General features: G+C 42.4%; 1 protein-coding gene across 1 annotated transcript; it reads left to right on the top strand.

The window, feature by feature from the left end:
* Positions 1-396: 396 nt before the first annotated feature.
* On the top strand, positions 397-20,979 carry HS3ST2 (heparan sulfate-glucosamine 3-sulfotransferase 2). The gene is made up of 2 exons (XM_072120310.1): positions 397-1,032; positions 19,863-20,979. Exons 1-2 carry the CDS (start codon positions 524-526, stop codon positions 20,479-20,481), a joined length of 1,128 nt encoding a protein of 375 aa, XP_071976411.1. The 5' UTR covers positions 397-523; the 3' UTR covers positions 20,482-20,979.
* Positions 20,980-22,503: the final 1,524 nt, after the last annotated feature.

Here is a 22,503-nt window from a genome sequence, read left to right as displayed (position 1 = left end):
ACTTTACAAAAACTATTATGTGGGGGGGACGCAGCAAAATCCTAGCAATTTATTATTAAGAATAAAAAAAACACGGAACATCATAATGGTTTCTGTTGTGCGGAGCAAACCAATCACGGCTTAGCTTTCATTAGATTTTGGGCTCTTGAAAAATTGAAGCTGCGCTGTGATTGGAGCGCTGTAATGAGTTTTATAATCGCTGTGTGTTGTAATTTTCACTTAAAAATTGCTTTATTATGTAGGATTAGAGGAGACTCGTATGTGTGCGGGGGAGAAATGTGATAATGGAAGTGTTTTGTGCATGTGGCAGGGAAGGGGTTAAGTGCTGGGTAATACATCGGCTCCCCGTTTTGGCACGGGTCGGGTTAATGCAGGGGGGTGGGGGATTTGGAGAGCCCTCCTCCCCCAGCTGATCTCAGACAGGGGGTGTGTGTGCAGCCTCCAGTGCCGGGCGCTGTGTGTGCGGGACAGTCACACATGCAGGAGCCCGGGGGGCCACAATGTGGCCCCTGTGCATGGAGCCATGGCACCCAGACTGAGTCCCCGCAATGCCCGCAGGTACCTGTTCCTCTGCACCCTGTGCCTGTCCTGCACCCTGCTCTGCTACAACCTCATCCTGCGCGGGGGGCACCCCAATATGCACAGCCAGGGGTACCCCCAGCACCTCAGCTGCCCCCCAATCCTGGGAGGCAAGAAACTCCTGCAGAAGGTGCTCCTGTGCCCGGTACTTACCTTCTCCAACACGGACCTATCCCCCTACACGGACTGGAGTGGCAAGAATCAGACGGAACCCCCGGAAATATTGGGGGTCCCTGCAAACCCCACTGAGCACCAGGGTCACCCCTCTGGGAATAGCACAGCTGCCCCCAGATATGGGCACAAGAGGCTGCCCCAGGCTATCATTGTGGGGGTCAAGAAGGGGGGCACCAGAGCAGTCCTGGAATTTATCAGGGTGCACCCAGAAGTCAGAGCCATGGGCACTGAACCCCACTTCTTTGACAGGAACTATGAGCTGGGGTTGGACTGGTACAGGTAAGTGACCCTGATACATCATTATATTTCCCATCAATTCAATGGTCCAAACATATTTTATTGCAATTTTGTTTTATTCATTTTACAACTGGTTCTGTCCCTTTAAATCCCAGAATTGTCCGGATTTTGCTGGCTATTAGTATCGCCTGTAAAGGTATATTCACACACACACGGGGCCGTGATGCAGTTTTTGATCCTATAGGGATCTTTAGGAAGAGCAAGGACAGATCGACATCTAATATTTTCAGAAATCTTTTTTTTTTCCATGTCTTTTAATTTTGGCTTTAAAATTTTCATTAAAAAACCCTAAAAGTAACACTGCCTGCTGTCACCTCTACACCCCCACCCTGTACTCCCCATTACTACACCTCAGACATTGGGTTATAAATTGGATCCTTTCACCCAAAAAAAGCTTCAGTGGTCCCTGACAGCAATTTTTTTTTTTTTTTTTTTCAAAAATTCTATAAAAATTTTCCTTGTCCACCAGTAGAATAATAGTAATTTATTTTTTTTTTATTCTTTTTTTTGGGGGGGGGGGGAGAGAAGCTGGACTCCCCCTTAATATAACTTCATATTAGTACAGATAGAGTAAATAGTGCATCTCTCTCTAGGACGTGTATCTAAGCCGTCACATGGGGATACAGCGTTGCAGTTTTTTTTCTTCACATTTTAGGATTCTTGTAACTTCCATCTGGAGCGGAGTCATTAGGAATGATTGAGCGCGGTTCCCTGGAAGCAATGCAAGGAGCACACAAATCCTGCCAGCAAGGTGACCATGACAGATGGCTTCCAATATTGGATAATATTCCCCAGGGTGATGGCTTCACCCTAAAAAAAATTCCATCACACGGGTGTATCCCAGGAGTCGGGATCACTTCAGGTCTTCATCATGGAGACCACCGGATAATATCATGAAATCAGAACGGGGGGGGGGGATATTGAGAAACTAAAATCCCTGGGGGGGATTTGTAAATTTTAGATAAGTATACTAAATCATCAGCGATCCTACAGCCATACATTAACCCCCTCACTGCCCTGGAGTTACTCCTCAGAGCTGATTGTCCATAGGTGCCAGCAGTCAGTCACCCGTAGACCCTGCACTAGGATTTTATGATATGCGTCAGTCAGATGATGATGGGTTCTGGCAATAGTTTCTAAACTCTTAACACAGTGCGGCGCGGTGACACTGCCGAGAGATGTCACCTACTATATACATCTACACGTAGACATACGGGGGCGGAAAAGAGGGGATGGAAACTTCCATAGATAAGAAAAATGTCATTACTAGAGCGATGGGGAATAGATAGATAGAGAATATGACCTAACGTGATATGTGATAGATGATAGACGTAGTATAGATGTATAGAAATCTAAATAGTTATGTTACAGAACATTAGACTGATAGATATATGATTAACAGACTGATCAATAGACTGATAGATAATAGATATGAGGTGGATGAATAGATAGATAGAGAATACGACCGAGCATGATATGTGATAGATGATAGACGTAGTATAGATGTATAGAAATCTAACTAGTTATGGAACATTAGACTGATAGATATAGACTGTTAATCATATATCTATCAGACTGATCAATAGACTGATAATAGATATGAGGTGGATGAATAGATACATAGAAATAGATAGAAGGGAGAGCAATAGAAAATATGACACAGATTGATATATGATGATAAACTGATAGATATAGTATAGATGAATGGAAAGATAAATAGTTATGTGATAGATCATTAGACTGATAGAAAATAGATATGAGATAGATATATGATTAACAGACTGATTAATAGACAGATATGAGATATATAGATAGGAGAGATATAGAAAATATGACCTAGCATGATATGTGATATGGGATGATAAACTGATAGATATAGGATAGATGAATGGAAAGATAAACAGTTATGTGATAGATCATTAGACTGATAGAAAAAGATATCAGTGATTAATAGACTGATAGATAATAGATTTATTTATGAGATGGATATATGATTAACAGACTGATCAATAGACTGATGGATAATTGGATATGAGGTGGATTAATAGACAGATATATAGATAGGAGAGAGATAGAAAATATGACATAGATTGATATGTGATATGGGATGATAAACTGATAGATATAGGATAGATAGATAGTTATGTGATCATTAGACTGATAGAAAAAGATATCAGTGATTAATAGACTGATAAATAATAGATTTATTTAATGGATGGACTCATAGATATCAGATTAATAGTAATAATAATCTTTAGTTATATGGCGCTATCATATTCCATAGCGCTTTACATATTATAGTGGACACGTACAAATATAATATTACATTACAGAGTATAAACAGTCATATGGAACAATAGGAGTGAGGACTGGATACACCTATAAATAGATGATAGACTTGAAATTTATGACCTATTAGATAGGTATGTGATTGATCAATAGATACATGCGTTATAAATGATGAGATGGATATATATATTGTGAATAAAGGATAGAGACTTTTACAGAAAAGTTTGATAAGATTATAATTTCAGGAACAAAATTGCAGTATAATTATCCTTATTTAAAGGGTTGTCCCACATATTTCACTAGTTCCATTGGGTCGGCGCTCCCATATTCCTGTATGGACCAGTGGTCACGCGTGCGCCCCACTGCTATATACACATGGGGATGGACCTCAGAGAGCCCTATGTGATTGGAACGTGGAGCCCCTGTGTGACCAATGCCCAGAGAGGCTTATTCTGTGCATGCGCACATTATCAGTGGGGTGGGGGCTTTTATGAGGGGTTTAATGAGCCATCATTAGATTAGGTGAAGGGTCACCTTGATAGAAGACAAACATAAAGGAGATGGACTCCATTTGTAGTCTATCAGTTTTCACAAATGTCTACTTTGGGGTGAGTCATGTGATTTTGCAGCAGAAAATAATCTTTCTCTCTAGATTGGGGCTCTGCTCTATATACATGTGGTATAGGTATACATTGGGGCTCTGCTCTATATACATGTGGTATAGGTATACATTGGGGCTCTGCTCTATATACACGTGGTATAGGTATACATTGGGGCTCTGCTCTATATAGATGTGGTATAGGTATACATTGGGGCTCTGCTCTATATACATGTGGTATAGGTATACATTGGGGCTCTGCTCTATATACATGTGGTATAGGTATACATTGGGGCTCTGCTCTATATACATGTGGTATAGGTATACATTGGGGCTCTGCTCTATATACATGTGGTATAGGTATACATTGGGGCTCTGCTCTATATACATGTGGTATAGGTATACATTGGGGCTCTGCTCTATATACACGTGGTATAGGTATACATTGGGGCTCTGCTCTATATACACGTGGTATAGGTATACATTGGGGCTCTGCTCTATATACACGTGGTATAGGTATACATTGGGGCTCTGCTCTATATAGATGTGGTATAGGTATACATTGGGGCTCTGCTCTATATACATGTGGTATAGATATACATTGGGGCTCTGCTCTATATAGATGTGGTATAGGTATACATTGGGGCTCTGCTCTATATACATGTGGTATAGGTATACATTGGGGCTCTGCTCTATATACATGTGGTATAGGTATACATTGGGGCTCTGCTCTATATACATGTGGTATAGATATACAGTGGGGCTCTGCTCTAAGCCCTTTATACATGTGCTATAGGTATACATTGGGGCTCTGCTCTATATACATGTGCTATAGGTATACATTGGGGCTCTGCTCTATATACATGTGGTATAGATATACAGTGGGGCTCTGCTCTAAGCCCTTTATACATGTGGTATGGGTATACATTGGGGCTCTGCTCTATATAGATGTGGTATAGGTATACATTGGGGCTCTGCTCTATATACATGTGCTATAGGTATACATTGGGGCTCTGCTCTATATACATGTGCTATAGGTATACATTGGGGCTCTGCTCTATATACATGTGGTATAGATATACATTGGGGCTCTGCTCTATATACATGTGATATAGGTATACATTGGGGCTCTGCTCTATATACATGTGGTATAGGTATACATTGGGGCTCTGCTCTATATACATGTGGTATAGATATACATTGGGGCTCTGCTCTATATACATGTGGTATAGATATACAGTGGGGCTCTGCTCTAAGCCCTTTATACATGTGCTATAGGTATACATTGGGGCTCTGCTCTATATACATGTGCTATAGGTATACATTGGGGCTCTGCTCTATATACATGTGGTATAGATATACAGTGGGGCTCTGCTCTAAGCCCTTTATACATGTGGTATGGGTATACATTGGGGCTCTGCTCTATATAGATGTGGTATAGGTATACATTGGGGCTCTGCTCTATATACATGTGCTATAGGTATACATTGGGGCTCTGCTCTATATACATGTGGTATAGGTATACATTGGGGCTCTGCTCTATATACATGTGGTATAGATATACATTGGGGCTCTGCTCTATATACATGTGGTATAGGTATACATTGGGGCTCTGCTCTATATACATGTGCTATAGGTATACATTGGGGCTCTGCTCTATATACATGTGCTATAGGTATACATTGGGGCTCTGCTCTATATACATGTGGTATAGATATACAGTGGGGCTCTGCTCTAAGCCCTTTATACATGTGCTATAGGTATACATTGGGGCTCTGCTCTATATACATGTGCTATAGGTATACATTGGGGCTCTGCTCTATATACATGTGGTATAGATATACAGTGGGGCTCTGCTCTAAGCCCTTTATACATGTGGTATGGGTATACATTGGGGCTCTGCTCTATATAGATGTGGTATAGGTATACATTGGGGCTCTGCTCTATATACATGTGCTATAGGTATACATTGGGGCTCTGCTCTATATACATGTGGTATAGGTATACATTGGGGCTCTGCTCTATATACACGTGGTATAGGTATACATTGGGGCTCTGCTCTATATAGATGTGGTATAGATATACAGTGGGGCTCTGCTCTATATACATGTGGTATAGGTATACATTGGGGCTCTGCTCTATATACATGTGGTATAGGTATACATTGGGGCTCTGCTCTATATACATGTGGTATAGGTATACATTGGGGCTCTGCTCTATATACATGTGGTATAGATATACATTGGGGCTCTGCTCTATATACATGTGGTATAGATATACATTGGGGCTCTGCTCTATATACATGTGGTATAGGTATACATTGGGGCTCTGCTCTATATACATGTGGTATAGATATACATTGGGGCTCTGCTCTAAGCCCTTTATACATGTGGTATGGGTATACATTGGGGCTCTGCTCTAAGCTCTATATAGATGGGGTATACATTGGGGCTCTGCTCTATATAGATGTGGTATAGGTATACATTGGGGCTCTGCTCTATATAGATGTGGTATAGGTATACATTGGGGCTCTGCTCTATATAGATGTGGAATAGGTATACATTGGGGCTCTTCTCTATATAGATGTGGAATAGGTATACATTGGGGCTCTGCTCTAAGCCCTATATAGATGTGGTATAGGTATACATTGGGGCTTTGCTCTATATACATGTGGTATAGATATACAGTGGGGCTCTGCTCTAAGCTCTATATACATGTGGTATAGATATACATTGGGGCTCAGGTCTATATACACGTGGTATAGATATACATTGGGGCTCTGCTCTATATACATGTGGTATAGGTATACATTGGGGCTCTAAGCTCTATATAGATGGGATATACATTGGGGCTCTGCTCTAAGCTCTCTATAGATGGGGTATACATTGGGGCTCTGCTCTAAGCTCTATATAGATGGGATATACATTGGGGCTCTGCTCTAAGCTCTCTATAGATGGGATATACATTGGGGCTCTGCTCTAAGCTCTATATAGATGGGATATACATTGGGGCTCTGCTCTAAGCTCTATATAGATGGGATATACATTGGGGCTCTGCTCTAAGCTCTCTATAGATGGGGCATACATTGGGGCTCTGCTCTAAGCTCTCTATAGATGGGGTATACATTGGGGCTCTGCTCTAAGCTCTCTATAGATGGGATATACATTGGGGCTCTGCTCTAAGCTCTCTATAGATGGGGTATACATTGGGGCTCTGCTCTAAGCTCTCTATAGATGGGGTATACATTGGGGCTCTGCTCTAAGCTCTCTATAGATGGGATATACATTGGGGCTCTGCTCTAAGCTCTCTATAGATGGGGTATACATTGGGGCTCTGCTCTAAGCTCTCTATAGATGGGGTATACATTGGGGCTCTGCTCTAAGCTCTCTATAGATGGGGTATACATTGGGGCTCTGCTCTAAGCTCTCTATAGATGGGGTATACATTGGGGCTCTGCTCTAAGCTCTCTATAGATGGGGCATACATTGGGGCTCTGCTCTAAGCTCTCTATAGATGGGGCATACATTGGGGCTCTGCTCTAAGCTCTATATACATGTGAGGTTTGGTTTTGGGTCTGTGTGTGATTACTATCTTGATGTGACGGGTGAGGGCTTCGGGTCCTATTCACATGTGCGAATCATAATTACAAGAATAACCAAATGTACAAGATATTTCCATCTTCTTTCTTTCGTGCGTTTCAGATTTGTCATGTAAAAATCTTGTGGTCAGGTTTTGTAGTCTGGACCGCCCACCCCTTGCAGTAAGGGTTAGGGGTCGGGCCAGACTACACACTCAGATCCCCTGATGAACACAAAATGCAACAGAAAGCAAACTGTTCCTCTCTCCGAGTAGTGACCGGATCTGACTTGCGGCGCATGAGTTGGTCCAAATTACAATCTATGTGGATCAGGTTTTCGAAATCCTATTGAATGAACTTCTTCTTTATTAAAAAATTAAAATAGGGTGACATTTTTGGCAGAATAAACTTTGATTTCACCCTAAAAAGTCCAATTTTTAGATCCCCCGAGATCAACTTTATTCTTTCCATTATAATAAGAATTCATTCTCCTGGAAAAACTTCCCTTGGGCAACATCTGGAGACAGAGGCGACTATGTACACGAGGGTCGCAGACGGCGCCGGTGGCCATACTTATTATGTGGGCGCAGATGCTGGAGAAGATAATTCAAGGGGAAAAGTGGAGTAATATATGTTTTACTTCCACCTCAATTCCGATTCCCGACGGAGCCGCGGAGAATCGTTTACTTCTAGGGGGAAATCTGAAGAAATTCCTGCAGTTTGCATCAATTTTAGGTGATAAATACTTGGATTACGAATGAGTATATCCATTACTAATGCTTAGTTTTAGATCTGTCAGCCCCCTACTCTTCACTGGTAGTTGAGCGCCATACATTGTATAGTGGCCGTGCTCGGTATTGCAGCACCATTCACTTGGATAAGTCTGAGCAGTAAACAGGCCATATGACCGATTTGAATGTGACATCACCCAACTGGAAAGTGGAAGCAGTGCTCAGTAGAGATCCCACTGATATATAAAAAAAATTACCCACCCTAAGGATGGGCCCTCAATATTTTAATAGCAGAAATCCCCTTTAAGCTGCAGTTCCAATTAGATAACAAACCCTAAGGATAATGGTATCACCACAAAGATATAAACGGTGCCACTTTTGTGCTGCACCTTTACTAGGATTCTTCATTGTCCACTAGTCAGACGGAAACTTTAAACCCTGGGAAAATCCTTTATATCAGTTCTGTCGAGTGGTGATAGAACCAGGTGCCAAATCCAATACAATCTATCTAAGCCCTACTTGGTTCTATGGCCCCTTTTGGCCCTGATTTAGCTGAGGTTCTCCCAGTCCTTAGTAGCTGTGAAGCTTGGCCTCCGTAGGTGGTCATTCCACATGGTAAAAGTTTTTGAGTGGTCATCAGTGGATGTCTTGGCTCCCAATCAATCTTTGAGAATCTCAAGACTAGATGGATGGTCACCTACCTGTAGTCAGCGGCACAGTTAGTATTTCTTGGATCCAAAACCAAGATATGTCTGAGGGCTCCTCATGCGTATCTCCTTCCTGAATGATGGAGCAAGGAATCTAGTGCTCCCTCCTCTGCCATTACTATAAACTGGATTGGCACCCCAAGGACATCAATTTAGCCCCCCCCCCAATCTTTGGGAATCCCGAGTTACTTTATTGATAAATTTACCCATTATTGAGCTCCATTCTGTTGTGTCTTAAATGTATAACTTAAAGCCCCCAATTCTGGAAAGTTGTTAGGCCCTACCACTCCAGCCCACAGTTGCCCTAAGTGAAAATCCTCCATTTAAAGAATGAAAGGGGGCAAAGTACTACAAAAACGCCATAAAACAAAGCAAAACTTCAGTTCCTACAAGATTCCCCAGTCTATAGTTCGGAGGGGAGATGGCCACTTTAACAAAAACCATCTTCATGCATTGGATCACGTCTTTCACTGACTTAAGATGCAGGTCCCGTCACCTTCCATGTTCCTTCGCCCTCTTATTATTCCTGTAGATTATAAACTCATTTTTAGCCGAGCTCTTGTGCCCATTGTATCTTGTTTGTTTAAATTATTTAATTAATGATGTAATTATAATAATTACCCCGAGTAATCCCGACTGCGAACAGCTCGACGGGAGACGTTGCTACATCAATTCGCAATGAGTGAGCGGTCTACAATAACGTCCTTCAGACAAAAACTCCTGTTTGTACAAGTATCTCAATATTTAATGAAGGTTTTAATTCAAGTATTTTTCGTTATAGGGGTTCCTGGTTTGTAATTAGCCAAGTAAATGGGGCCATTCATGACCCGTACCTATTAGCTTAAGCGGAGAACAATACATTTTGCTCTGGAGGACTCGAGATAGCTGTGAATTACTTAGACAACCCAATGATTTCTGTAGAGCTTGGAGCTATGTAATACTATAGTTGTCCTGCGGGGGTGCTGTAGGAAAATTCACCACTTCATAACAGTTTCTCTTATGGATTTTAACTGATTGCCTCCTGTGCTCCATTGACCTTTGTAGGACTTTCAGATCGGCTTAAACGCATGATGTCAGGAAGCCTTGATACACATTTTTACAACCAAAAGTTGACGTATAGTAAATGGAGAATGAAATGTGCAGTTTTATTCCAAGTTGCTTTATTCATATGTGCCCCAATATCTGTTACCAATATGGAGTCAGATACGTTAGATCAGTGATGGCAAACCTTTTAGAGACTGAGTGCCCAAATTGCAACAAGGACGCGCTAATTTATCGCAAAGTGCCATCACAGAAATGTAATTTGTGATTTATACTCCCTTCTCTGTCACAGTTTTCATTGATACCAGCACCTGAGGACACCAATAAAGCAGAAAATAGTCCCAGGTAGAGCTGTCACTTTAAAATAGCTCTGTGCACAGCAAGTCCTGGGCTGTCTGGGACTGCAGGAAGATACCTGGAGTCATCTCTGGTGATGGCCTGAGTGCCCACAGAAAGGGCTCTGAGTGCCATCTCTGGCACCAGTGCCATAGGTTGGCCATCACTGCGTTAGATGGTTGGCCCAACCCACCGAAATTGGCCAATTGGCCAATAATTATCTAACTTGTACCAAATGGCATGCAGGTTTATCACAGACTGGACTTAGTATAGCAACCTAAGGCAGAGCAGTGGTGCCGCTAAATATGTATAACCCAAATCAGCCCAATATAGCAATAATAGCGTTATAATAGGGAACTGCTGACGATGCACTTCCCTAGTACGAGGTGTCTCCTGCCTCTACACTTGGCTTTTTCATCAAGTATTCGCCTTTGAAGACGAGGATACATCTTTCGACTCTTTTTCGAGATAAAAAAAATACGAAATATAAAAGTATAGATTTCTACATAGAACAAGTAGCAATAGTCTTGGCTGCCGCCCAAGTTTGGTTGTAATGAACAGGGAAGGGAGGGCACACAAGGACTCGGCCTCGTATGAATTATAACGTGACAGCTGAACTCTCCGAGACGCAGCACAATGTGTTCTCATAGCGGAGGAGATCGGAAAGATTGTCACTGCCTTGACACCAGGGGCGTCACTTGTAATGATAGGACACCATGGTATATGAATATCGGCACATGTGCCATAGAAGAAGGATGTACAACTACTGGGGGAGCTGTGGTGGGTACGAGCCTGGAAGAAACTACTGAATGATGGTCCCACTCCCTAAAAAAAATAACTCCCCTTTCACAAGTGACCATCGTTTTCAGTCATGGCTTGATCAGGAATGGCAAGGTCTTGTTTGTTTTCAGGTCATCTCAGCAACCATTCACTGGCCTCACGCTCTCCCCACAACGGGCACAGATGGTACAGACTCTAGCTGCCCAAGTGATGCTGTGCTGGGACATTATGGGATTCATATCTATCAGAACTACTACTAAAGGTCAGACAAATTCCTGTCTGATCTTTAATAGTGGTTATGATAGAGATGGTACAGTCTCTAGCTGCCCATGTGATGCTGTGCTGGGACATTATGGGATTCATATCTATCAGAACTACTAATAAAGATCAGACAGATTCCCGATCACATAGTTCAGATGAAGAAGATGACAATACATTCTCATTGGCTAAATAATGGTCTTACATTTTAGTAGTTTATATTGAAACGGATGGTACAGGCTCCAACTGCCCGTGGGATGCTGTGCTGAGATGTCATGGGATTGATAACTCACAGCAGAAAGATCTAGAAATCTAATAGTCAGGATGGTCTGTAATCAGAGTAAAGAAGAGATTTTAGGGAAATTCAGAGTTCTTCCTTATGATTTGTTAGCAAGTAAAAAAAGTAAAGTAACCAATCCAACCTGCTATAATTAATAGACTTTCCTCCGGATTGATCAATAATTCTGATCAGGTGTAATGGAAAAATCCATGGTGGGTCGTGATTAGGTTCTGGCAGTACTTAGGATTTCTCTCACTCCCAGGTCTGTGGTTTGATTTATACCCTGAGTGTGTTAGGTGCTCCACATGCCTTGGAGCTGTATGAAATGGGTCATCGGGGAGCTGCATCAGCCAAGTTCACACTACTTGTAAGGTACTCATAGTGGGGGAATACGCTGACTTAGGCCACAGAAGAGCGAGATATTAGCATAGCTCACGGGAGGGTACACTGCCAGCCGGGATCTGCTTTGTGCTGTCCTAAGGCTTCCTGACTAATGTGCTAGTGATTAATATCTGTGCAGCGTTGAGAAGATTCCTGCCAAAAGCTTCAACCAGCAGTCTGGTGCCATCAGTAGGTGACATCCTTGTACCGACGGCCATATTGTTCAACGACTTGGAACAAATGAGGTGTCTGATGAAGGAGGATTATTTTTAGAAAGGAGCAAAACTTTGATATTTTTGCATCTTCTATTTTGTGTCTGGATTAGAAATGGCAAAAAGATGCATAAAATTGTTCACGGAGTTGAACACTAACAATGTTACTGATGAATAATGATCTGACTACCAAGACCAACAAGATGCTCATGTCAAGAGGAGCTGCCACGACGGTGGTGGTGAATGGGCATAGGCACCTCTGACACTCCATTCTCCAAATTCCATAGGTCGACCCCCACTTATCATTATGTTGTGGCATATCATGGCAGGTTATTATATGCAGTGAATGCTCCATGAATCACGTATACAATCATTGAACTGAGATCATCAACATCCGGTCGGTGTGTGGGCTTAGATTCCAAGTCCCCCGCTGTCCAGTTTGAAGGGTCTGCAATGCTCCAGTGAGTATGTAAAGTAACAACAGGTTCTCTGAGAAGACACACAGCAAGAAGTAGACACCAAATGCTGCTTCAAGCACACATGTAGCCGACACTTTTATTCATGCTTGAGCTACTCCTTCCGAGAAGAACTATGTAAACCGAGTTCTTCTCGGTAGGAAGCTTCCAACATGAATTAAACATTAGTTGGTCTAGTTCTTTGACCAAACTTCTCCTGACCTTCCAGAAGGTCTAGATTTTTGGCCTGAATTTCCCTACAGTGTACCAGAGAACTTTAGACCTGGATCCATCATCAGTCTATGCTTTTTTTTTTCAGTAAATAAAAACTTTCTTTATATCATCCTGGGCCTGAAATCTTCACCTAACCACAACCACCAGACAAAAGAACATGGTCATACATGATAAACTAGATATTTTGATTCACGACCACATTATATATGTTCTGCTAGGGCAAATGAAAGTCAAGGTGTTGGGGTTAGAGGGAGAAATATGTGGTTCACAATGGGTACCTCCAATGGGGCGGAGTTTTAGTAGATGAGCCCATGGTGCTCAAACCCTCTGTTTGGGGAAGAGGTGGATTTGGCAGGTTCTCACAACCCATTTAAAGAGGAAGTCTCATTCTGGAAGACAATTAAATACTCTTCTACTATATGCTGAAAACCTATTGTGCCGTTTAGGCAACAGGACCACACAGGAAGTCCATTAGGTTGTCAGACTTTTAGGTTTCCCAGTTGGCCATGATCTTCATTCTGAAATGTCTGCAAGTTCTTGTGTAATGCAGCCTCCCTTCCTTAGCATAAAATTATAACCTGCATCCGATTGAAAGCTATTCCATAAGGACAAGACTGGATTTATTAACATTTTTGGAAGCTTTGGGCTATAAGAAGTATGAAGAAGATTTCCGAGTCTGATATCCACTTATTCTTCTGCCCTTGAGAAGTTGTTCATAACAGTCTTTGGTATATCAGTACAATACTGATATTTGCATGCTAGAAGGCTCAGACGGGCACTATAACCTTTGCCGGGGGAACACATACATACTGGCCTTGTCTAGTAGGCTGGTTCTAAGAAGGGCCTGGTGGGTCTGATTGAGGATGTAACCTGCACAATTTGAAGGTCTCTATGGCCCTCTACTCGCATCGACTAGTCAGGATGTAACTTGAGTGGTCCACCGGAGACTTCATTTTCCTTAACATTATTCATTACTGGCATTTTCTCCTACTGTCATAGAATATGAAGGAATATAACTTCATTTTTTTGAGCGTGATGTATGGTATGGGAATTTTCCGGTTATGTAAAGGTTTTCTCCATGTAAATATGAATCCGACAGGACCTGAATAGTGATATCCTCACAGTACAGTCCACTTGCCGCTCAGATCTCATCGCATAGATGTTCTAATGACTCTCCAAGGCCCCGACGCCAACAATTGCTGCATCTCCGAGGGGTTTCTGTGAATAGAATATGTGACAAAATATACTTATTAAATAAAAGACATCAGTGCACAATTACAAGGAGAGAGAAGGAACACGAAGACAAATGTTTTGCTTATTCTCATAAAAAGCCCGAACATGTTTGGAGGAATTCAGCAGGATTGTGTTTCCGATGAGTAACTGGATGTACGCATTGGGTCACAACAGACAGTAGAGTCTAAAACATTAGTAGGTTGTTTAGAAGTGAGAGGAAGAAAGGGGTTTAGGAGGACTCTTCTTGGTTCCCCTTGACTTTATAGTCGCAAGGTGTCCCAGTACTCGGATCCATGGAACAAGGGATAAACCTCTTGTGGGACAACTGCTTCAACCCAAAGAGAACTTTCCCATAGACATTCCTCAGGTCAAACCTGCTGGAGCAGTTTCCATCATATCTGTCAACTTGTAGAACTTGGTCTATGCGATCCGTGTTGGTCACATTTTTGCACTGGCCATGCTCCATTTGGGTTGGCCCATTGCATTCTCTGGCATTAGTAAGTTTTCTATGATGTAACCAGAACATAATGGGGGTCATTTACTAAGGACCCGATTCACGTTTTCCCGACGTGTTACCCGAATATTTCCGATTTGCGCCGATTACCCCTGAATTGCCTCGGGATTTTGGCGCACGCGATCGGATTGTGGCGCATCGGCGCCGGCATGCACGCGACGGAAATCGGGGGCGTGGCCGAACGAAAACTAGACGGATTCGGAAAAACCGCCGCATTTAAAGGAAAACCTTCACTTACCTTCACTCAGCCCGGCTCAGTGAACTCCATCGCGTTCCGATGCTTTTCAGCGCAGCAGCGCCACCTGGTGGACGGCAGAGGAACTACCTTAATGGGTCCCGGCCGGACCCGAATCCAGCGCAGAGAACGCGCCGCTGGATCGCGAATGGACCGGGTAAGTAAATCTGCCCCTATATGCTCAGGTACAATGAATTAAAGTATTCCACCAGATCTGTTAACTCTTATGGACATCCAGTAGATCTTCCCCTTTTTCAACAACAGGGAGGTTTCATGTGACCTCTACGTGGTGGTGGACACATGATATTCAGAATGTGAGCAATGTGTTTTCTCCACATTATACAGTTTCCTACCTCCTGAAATTTTTTAAGATTTTAAACGCATTAAAAAAACCTTAAGGTAATCCTTGGAAACTGATGGTCAACCACTTGTTCAGTCTCAGCAATTCTTGCTGACCCCCAATACTAACACATAGGGGCTCATTTACTAAGGGCTCCGCGGCCGCATTTCCGTCGGGTTTCCCTAATTTTTCAGTTTTGCACCGAATTTCGACGGGATTTTGGCACACTCGATCGGATTTCACGGGACAGAAATCGGGAAGCGTAGCCGTCGGACAACCCGACGGATTCGGAAAAAACGCGGAATTTCAAAAACAAAATGTGTCGCAAGATCAAGCACTTACATGCATTGGGAAGAAGAAGGTGAACTCCGGCGGACCTCGGGGAAGCAGCGACACCTGGTGGATATCGGGTGCACAACCTTGGTGAATCCCGGCAGAACCCGAATCCTCGTCGGACAACGCCCAGTGGGATCGCGACAGGACCGAGTAAGTAAATGTGCCCCACACTCTTTTCAGATGTGCCAGTTTGCTAAGGCCACCCCAGACACCTGATAAACATGACCATCCACGCTCGGTAAATAGGACTAATGGGCTTTCTTTTCGAAAGGAGCAATTGGCCAACAATTGTTCTTCTCTCAATCCCATACTTGTAACTGGAGGGTTAATATCGAGCTGGATTGAGTTGACTGGATGTCTGCACTCTATATGTCAGGCCAGTTAGCGCAAGGGTGGGAGTCTCTAACAGGATCTCCCTTGGGTCCTCCAGCCCTTTGTCTCATTTACAGTAACAATGTGGTTTGTACTATTATAAGACCCACCAGCGCTCGAGCGCGTCCGTTCCCCAAGGCTTTCTCCATGCAGTGTTATGTAGAAACATGTCTGATGTGTAAACAGAGACCTAAGATCCTTCCAAGGAAGCAAAAGTTGAGACGTGACTGGATATCCGAGATATAATTGTGTTTTTTTAGATGTCTTTTTTCCTCTAGCTCTGTAAAAATCAAGGGGTTACAAAAGATGTATAATGGCGCCTCTCTTTTTTATAGGATATCCCTGGTATTACAGCTTAGACTAACTTCTATAATGAAATACTGGCAGTCCTCGGGTTATGTACAGGATAGGTTCCTTGGGTTTGTACTTAAGTTGTATTTGTATCTGAGTCGGAACTGTATATATTTTATAATTGTAACTACAGACAAAATTTTTTCTGTCCCAGTGATAATTGGATTTTCAAAATTTTGTGTTGTGATGGGAACAAGGATTATCAATAAAGCTTCATTACAGACGCCTTACAGCTGATCATTGCAGTCTGGGACTATAGTAACATCCAGAGAGCTTCACCAGAGGTCACAGTGGGCAGAGGGGTCTGTCTGTAACTAGGGGTCGTCTGTAAGTCAGGGACTGCCTGTACTGCAATAGACGAGAGTGCACTGTTTTTTTAATACTGGACAGCCCCTTTGACAAAGCAGTCACTAATAGAGTACAAATAACATCCAAGGAAATATTGATTTTGCTCACGTTTTTAGTAGGTGAGACTTTGCGTATTTTACCCAGAATGCATTACCCAGATGTCTACCATAAAAGTATACTTCTTTATTTCTGCTGTTTTGCCTGAAGACAATTGGGTTTCTTTACTAGTGTCGCAGACTGCTGGGATTTCCTGATGTGGTAGATGAGAGAGAGCTGCTTCGTGACCGTGTTTGCTCCAATGGCTTCTGCTGAGAACTTACTACAGTATAATATCTGTGCAACTATAAAGAAATAAAATGTGCACAGTTCCAGGTTTCACTTTGAGGTGTAGAAAATATCATATAAACAACACAACAAGTCATTGTTGCCCAGTAAGAAAAGAGAGCGGGGGATTGTCAATATTTTATGTGAGCAATTCATAAAACGTTTCTCCATAATTGGTTATATTTTTATAGTAAATTAGAAACCTACATGCCTGGCAGATGCACATAATGATTTTTTTTTTATACTGCTTTTTAGCTAGACCCAATTAGGTTACTGTTGTAGTGCCTCCAACTGTGCTGGGATTTCCTGCAGTGGTAGAGGAGATAGAGCTGCTTCAATAGGTTGTTTAGAGGCAGACCTATGGTTGCTGCCAAGAATATACAATTTTTTTTTTTTAATTTAAATCAATGTTTATTACTCATCATCTTACATATAAAGACCTGACATACACAATACTTGGCACATATAATATAATCAATATACTGCTAAGTTTATTTTTTTATTATTAAGCTTAGTAGGGCTGATGTTATGGGTGTGCAACTTTAAAACACAAAACTTGTACAATTCCAAATTTTAGTTTTGGAAAGAAAAGACGAAATATTTACCATACCTATATAGTAGACCTAAGAGAAAATCAGTTTTTTGGGCACAACTTCACTTGTAACTGGTGCTGGGGTTTCCTACTGTGGTATGTGAGATAGAGCTGTTTCCTTGAAGTGTAGTGGGACAGGCTTGTTTCCAGGGCAGATTCTGAGAAGATACTTCTAAATGATAAAAGCAGATCTTCTAGGCCAGTCTTGTGATCTTGTGGGTAGTCTTGGACAGGAGAAGACAACATGGGAACACCCAATTGATTGAAGAACATCTAATTAGTATATCTGGTGCCAAAACGAATGCCGCTAATTGCTGGGGAATGGCTGAGGCTTTAGAAAACATTCCAACTGTGCCGGAATCGCTGAAGATGCTCCCATTACTTGAATGGTGTTAAGAATTTGAGCTGGTGAATTTGATAAAATGTCCTCTGTAATGGGACAATACTAGACCTAAAGTTCTGGGAATGTGGAGTTTGTGTTCCTGATGGCACTTGTTATTTGGGCGCATAGTGGGGACATCCAAACGTAGTAATGCACAGGTTGGGCAGCCGGTTCTTATGCTTATTTTTTATCTATTTTCGATTGGTCTTTGACTTGAGTTTCATTACAGTAGAGTCAATACATTAGATGGGCCGGTAGTCCACAGCCAAGGGGCTAACCGGTTGCCTTAGTCCTCTCTGTAAGAAGGACCGGCTCACCTTTAACCCTAATTTTTGTGCCACTCAGGCATAGATAACGAATATGGTCCTGACTGATGGCTTCACATGAGCGGCTGCAGTAATTTCCAGTCTGCTTCTCGCACAGTGTGGATGCGCGGATACATGGATAAATCTTCATCCCGACAAGCTTTTGATTAGGAAATAATTGCAGCAGCTGTAGCTTATTATGAGGTTTTCTTAATGAATGTAGCTTGCTTTATCTAGGTTGGAATTTCACCTCAGATTAATTACTTTCAGACAAATTAACTGCACATAAACGCCTGTCTAAGTAAGGCGGAGACCGGGGTAGTCGATGGCAGAACGCGCGCATCTGTAGTGGATACTCTGTCTGTTTTAATGATTTCTAGCTCCATCGGGTGCTTGGAGGGCTTTATGTATTTAAATTCTTCTTCTCGGGTGGCAGACTAGCAGCGCTTTGATTAATTAGGACTAGCCCAAGTCACGGGTGCAAGCAGCTGTCACTGCCAGGAACAATAACTCCAGCCAGTCCCATGTTGTGTCTGAGGAGCACATGGATCTAGACCTTTTATCGTCATCCTCGAATTATATCTCCTATTAACCTGTTGAGAACCTAGCACCGCACTACATACTTGTTGTGGTCATGCATCCACAGTTGGGGGCATATGTAAGTAGGTGGTTGAGTAATTGGAAAACCTCTGGCCAGGATGCTTGACCCAACTTCTGATGCTATCACTGTCAGACCACACTATCTATATTATACTCTGTTTCATACTGAGGTATTTGCCTCTTATTTCAAATGGAGACCTACACAGCCTCATGTTTGTAAGGAAGGTAGGTGTATAATGTGATAATGGTTCTATAGCAGAAAATGAAGGCCTATGAACCAGGAGCCCCATAGCCTCCATATGCTCTGTGTACTGGGCTCTGCCTTGTTCATGAGCCCTAAAAAACTCATAACCCTACGACCAACTTGTCTATTTATACTACGAGGTCACGCCTTGGTACAGAATGAAGCTTGAAAGATGAGAGCCTAAATGATCATTACTAACCTTTTATTTATCAAAGTCAAAAAATGTGAAAGAAACACAACCCAAAGCCATCTTAGATGATGTACTGATGTCCTTATGGACATCCATTTTACATTGTCGGATAAAGTTCCTTTGGCCTACCAGATAAAATCATTCTGGGAGCCCACCCTTCATCAATCTTTAGGGAATAGACCCTAGTGGCCTAGAAATTGATACCTCTGGTATTGAGTAAAAGACTGGGCCCCCCAGAGCATCTTCTGGTTTTCTAATGGGTCACTCCAGGTCGGAAAATAGTTATTTCTACCTTTGGACTATGGTTTCAGGAAGATGAAAAAATCCTGATGGAATTAACTTTTAGATTTTATGTAAAATTTGTAGGGTAATAGTAAAACTCAATCTCTGTAAGGTCTTCTGGGTGATGGGACTTGTACGCATGATCTTCTAACCATATTCATATACTCAATTGTCATTTCCAATATTAGCTCAAGTTTTGTTCTAAACCTAGTTTAAGTTAAGAAGGACCATTGAAAATGTTCAATTCCCAAGAAATTTTAATCTTTGTCTTCTCTTTAAATACAGAAACCTGATGCCTCGATCCCTGGATCACCAGATTACTGTGGAGAAGACCCCCAGCTACTTTGTGACCCGGGAAGCTCCGCGTCGAATTTCACACATGTCACCTAGAGTCAAACTGATTGTGGTAGTCCGTAATCCCGTGACACGGGCAATCTCGGATTATACTCAGACTCTGTCCAAGAAACCGGACATACCAAGCTTCAGTGAACTAGCCTTCCTAAATAGGACAAGTGGGGAGGTAGATACTTCCTGGAATGCCATCCGCATTGGACTCTATGCTTTACATCTACAGCCCTGGCTTAATCATTTCCCAATCTCCCAAATGCACTTTGTGAGTGGAGAACGGCTGATCACAGATCCAGCCGGGGAGATGGCAAGAGTACAGGATTTTCTTGGCCTCAAACGTCTGGTGACAGAAAAACATTTCTACTTTAACAAGACTAAGGGGTTTCCTTGTCTCAAAAAACCTGGTGGTGGAGGAGCACCACGATGTTTGGGTAAATCTAAGGGTCGGGCTCATGTACAGATTAACACTGAGGATATAGAACAATTACGAGAATTTTATAGACCCCATAACATTAAGTTCTATGAAACTGTAGGACAAGACTTCCACTGGGAGTAGGGAACCAAGCGGAAACCATGGGATGAAGAATAACACATAGAATTACAAGCAATGGGTAGATATTGTGGGTAGAGTGAGGAAACCAAGACTTAAATCCTATGGAGATGAAGACGACCTTTGGGTTTTAAAAAGAGGAGAAAACAAGACCATAGAAGTCTAGGAATCTTCATATTTCCCAAAATTCCTGCCATCATGGATGGACTTGGCCCACATATCAAGGAAACATGAAGCACAATGCACTTTGCTCTTCCACTTCAAGTTTGAGAGAACATGGTCCATAGATGGAGCTGATCACATCAAAACCTAGAAAACACATCCAACAACACAAGACCGTACAAGCTATTGACCATTTCAAAATCTGGTGACTCCATGTTCTTCTCCGAAAAAGGGAAGATTCTAATCATCTGATAAAATCTCAGCAAAATAAAAGTTTTATGTAAAACATTGTAATCGTTAAGTAAGAGGAATTATTAAAGCAGAGAATTCTAATAAAATGAATGTCCGAGAGTTGGGATTACAAATTTTTTACGGTTCATACCTATTGAATGTTGGTAGAATTCTGGAATTGTAATGGCTACAACACATTCACCGACCCCAACGCATTGCATACTTTATGGGTATTGTCCCTCTCATCCTCGCAAATCTGAAATGATTTCTCTCAACCACACCGTTCCCAAGTAAACGATGTCCTTTTTGTTTGGGTTTCTAAAGTCAGATAAGCCAAGTTTTCTGCTCCAGCTTATGACCACCCATCTGACAGTAGAGAACCTAATCGGCATAGTTACATAACCCAGTATGCCAATACTGTGTCCCACAGCTGAAATAGGCACCTTAGCCCCGATCATCTGACAGTAGAGGTCCAAATTTGATAAATGACTTGGATATTGTGGGAGCTGGCGAAAAAATTCCAACTGTGAAAATTGGCACCAATGGAAGGAAATGATGGAGGTGGAAAGTGTCTTCCCGCCCAAGACACTTATCTCTCTTTTTTAACTGTAATATTACTACTGTTATAAATTGTAATCGTAGTCACTGTGATCCTCCCAGCAGTCACAGAGATCCCACCAATAGTCACAGCACCTTCCACCAGTAGTCACAAAGATCCCCCCCCCAGTAGTGACAGAGCCTGCCCCCAATAGTCACAGCACCTTCCCCCAGTAGCCAGTAGTTACATTGATAACCCCATTAGTCACAGCATTTACCCTGCAGTAGCCAGTCATCACAATGATTCCCCCACTAGCCGTTGGTCACAGAGCCTGCCACAGTAGTCGGGGCGTGAAGGGGGGGCACGGGTCGGCAAATGTGAAAATTCGCTGGGGCAGGGCTTGGCATAGAGATATACGCTGTGCTGGATACATCAATACAACTCTTGATGTATCCGACTGTGATGGAGCATTGTAGGGGCCAACATACTCCGGCTCACGATAAGTAACCCCCCACTCAATGTAAATATATCAATTGTTATTATATGTATCTGCCTTATATGGATCCATAGCTCCATGGACGCATCTAAGGTAGAAAGGGAATGTAGGTCTTTGGTGGGGAAACCATTATACAGAAGCTCTCCCTCTGCTTCGGGGGTCATACCTGTCTTCTTTGGGAACTCTTCGGTACTGATGATGCGCCAACCACACACTACTACATTCGACCACTGGTCTCATTGCTCAGATATAATTGGTGATGACTACATACCTGACATTAGAGCGGTGAGGACAGCGGTTGGTTAATGTGGTCACTAGGGCATGATGACTATACGGACCACTGCAGTGGTGGCATTGGTTTACCAATTCCTATCAATCTATCAATTCTCACAAGTCTCTCTCCCAGGGAAAACTTTAATTCTGCATTGGATGAAGTGTTATCATGGGTCAGCACGTGGGCACCTCGAGCACTAATAATAGCGCTGTCATGTTCCTGTCCATAGAAGGGTCCACTCCTTTCCATCACTCTAAAGACTATTAATAGACAATATCAACCGTGTCTGTCTTCACCTTCGAATGGATCTATTATTTATCCGTATTA

Source organism: Engystomops pustulosus, chromosome 8, assembly GCF_040894005.1.
Source record: "Engystomops pustulosus chromosome 8, aEngPut4.maternal, whole genome shotgun sequence".
NCBI lineage: Eukaryota > Metazoa > Chordata > Amphibia > Anura > Leptodactylidae > Engystomops > Engystomops pustulosus.
The sequence above is the reverse complement of the archived record's forward strand: the minus strand, read 5'-3'. Positions and strand labels throughout refer to the sequence as shown.

What these genes read in the sequence shown, in the direction of transcription:
- HS3ST2 (XM_072120310.1), top strand. Translation starts at nt 524, where the DNA reads ATGGCACCCAGACTGAGTCCCCGCAATGCCCGCAGGTACCTGTTCCTC. An exon ending in CTGGGGTTGGACTGGTACAG is followed by an intron (nt 1,033 to 19,862) that starts GTAAGTGACCCT and finishes CTTTAAATACAG; the next exon opens with AAACCTGATGCCTCGATCCC.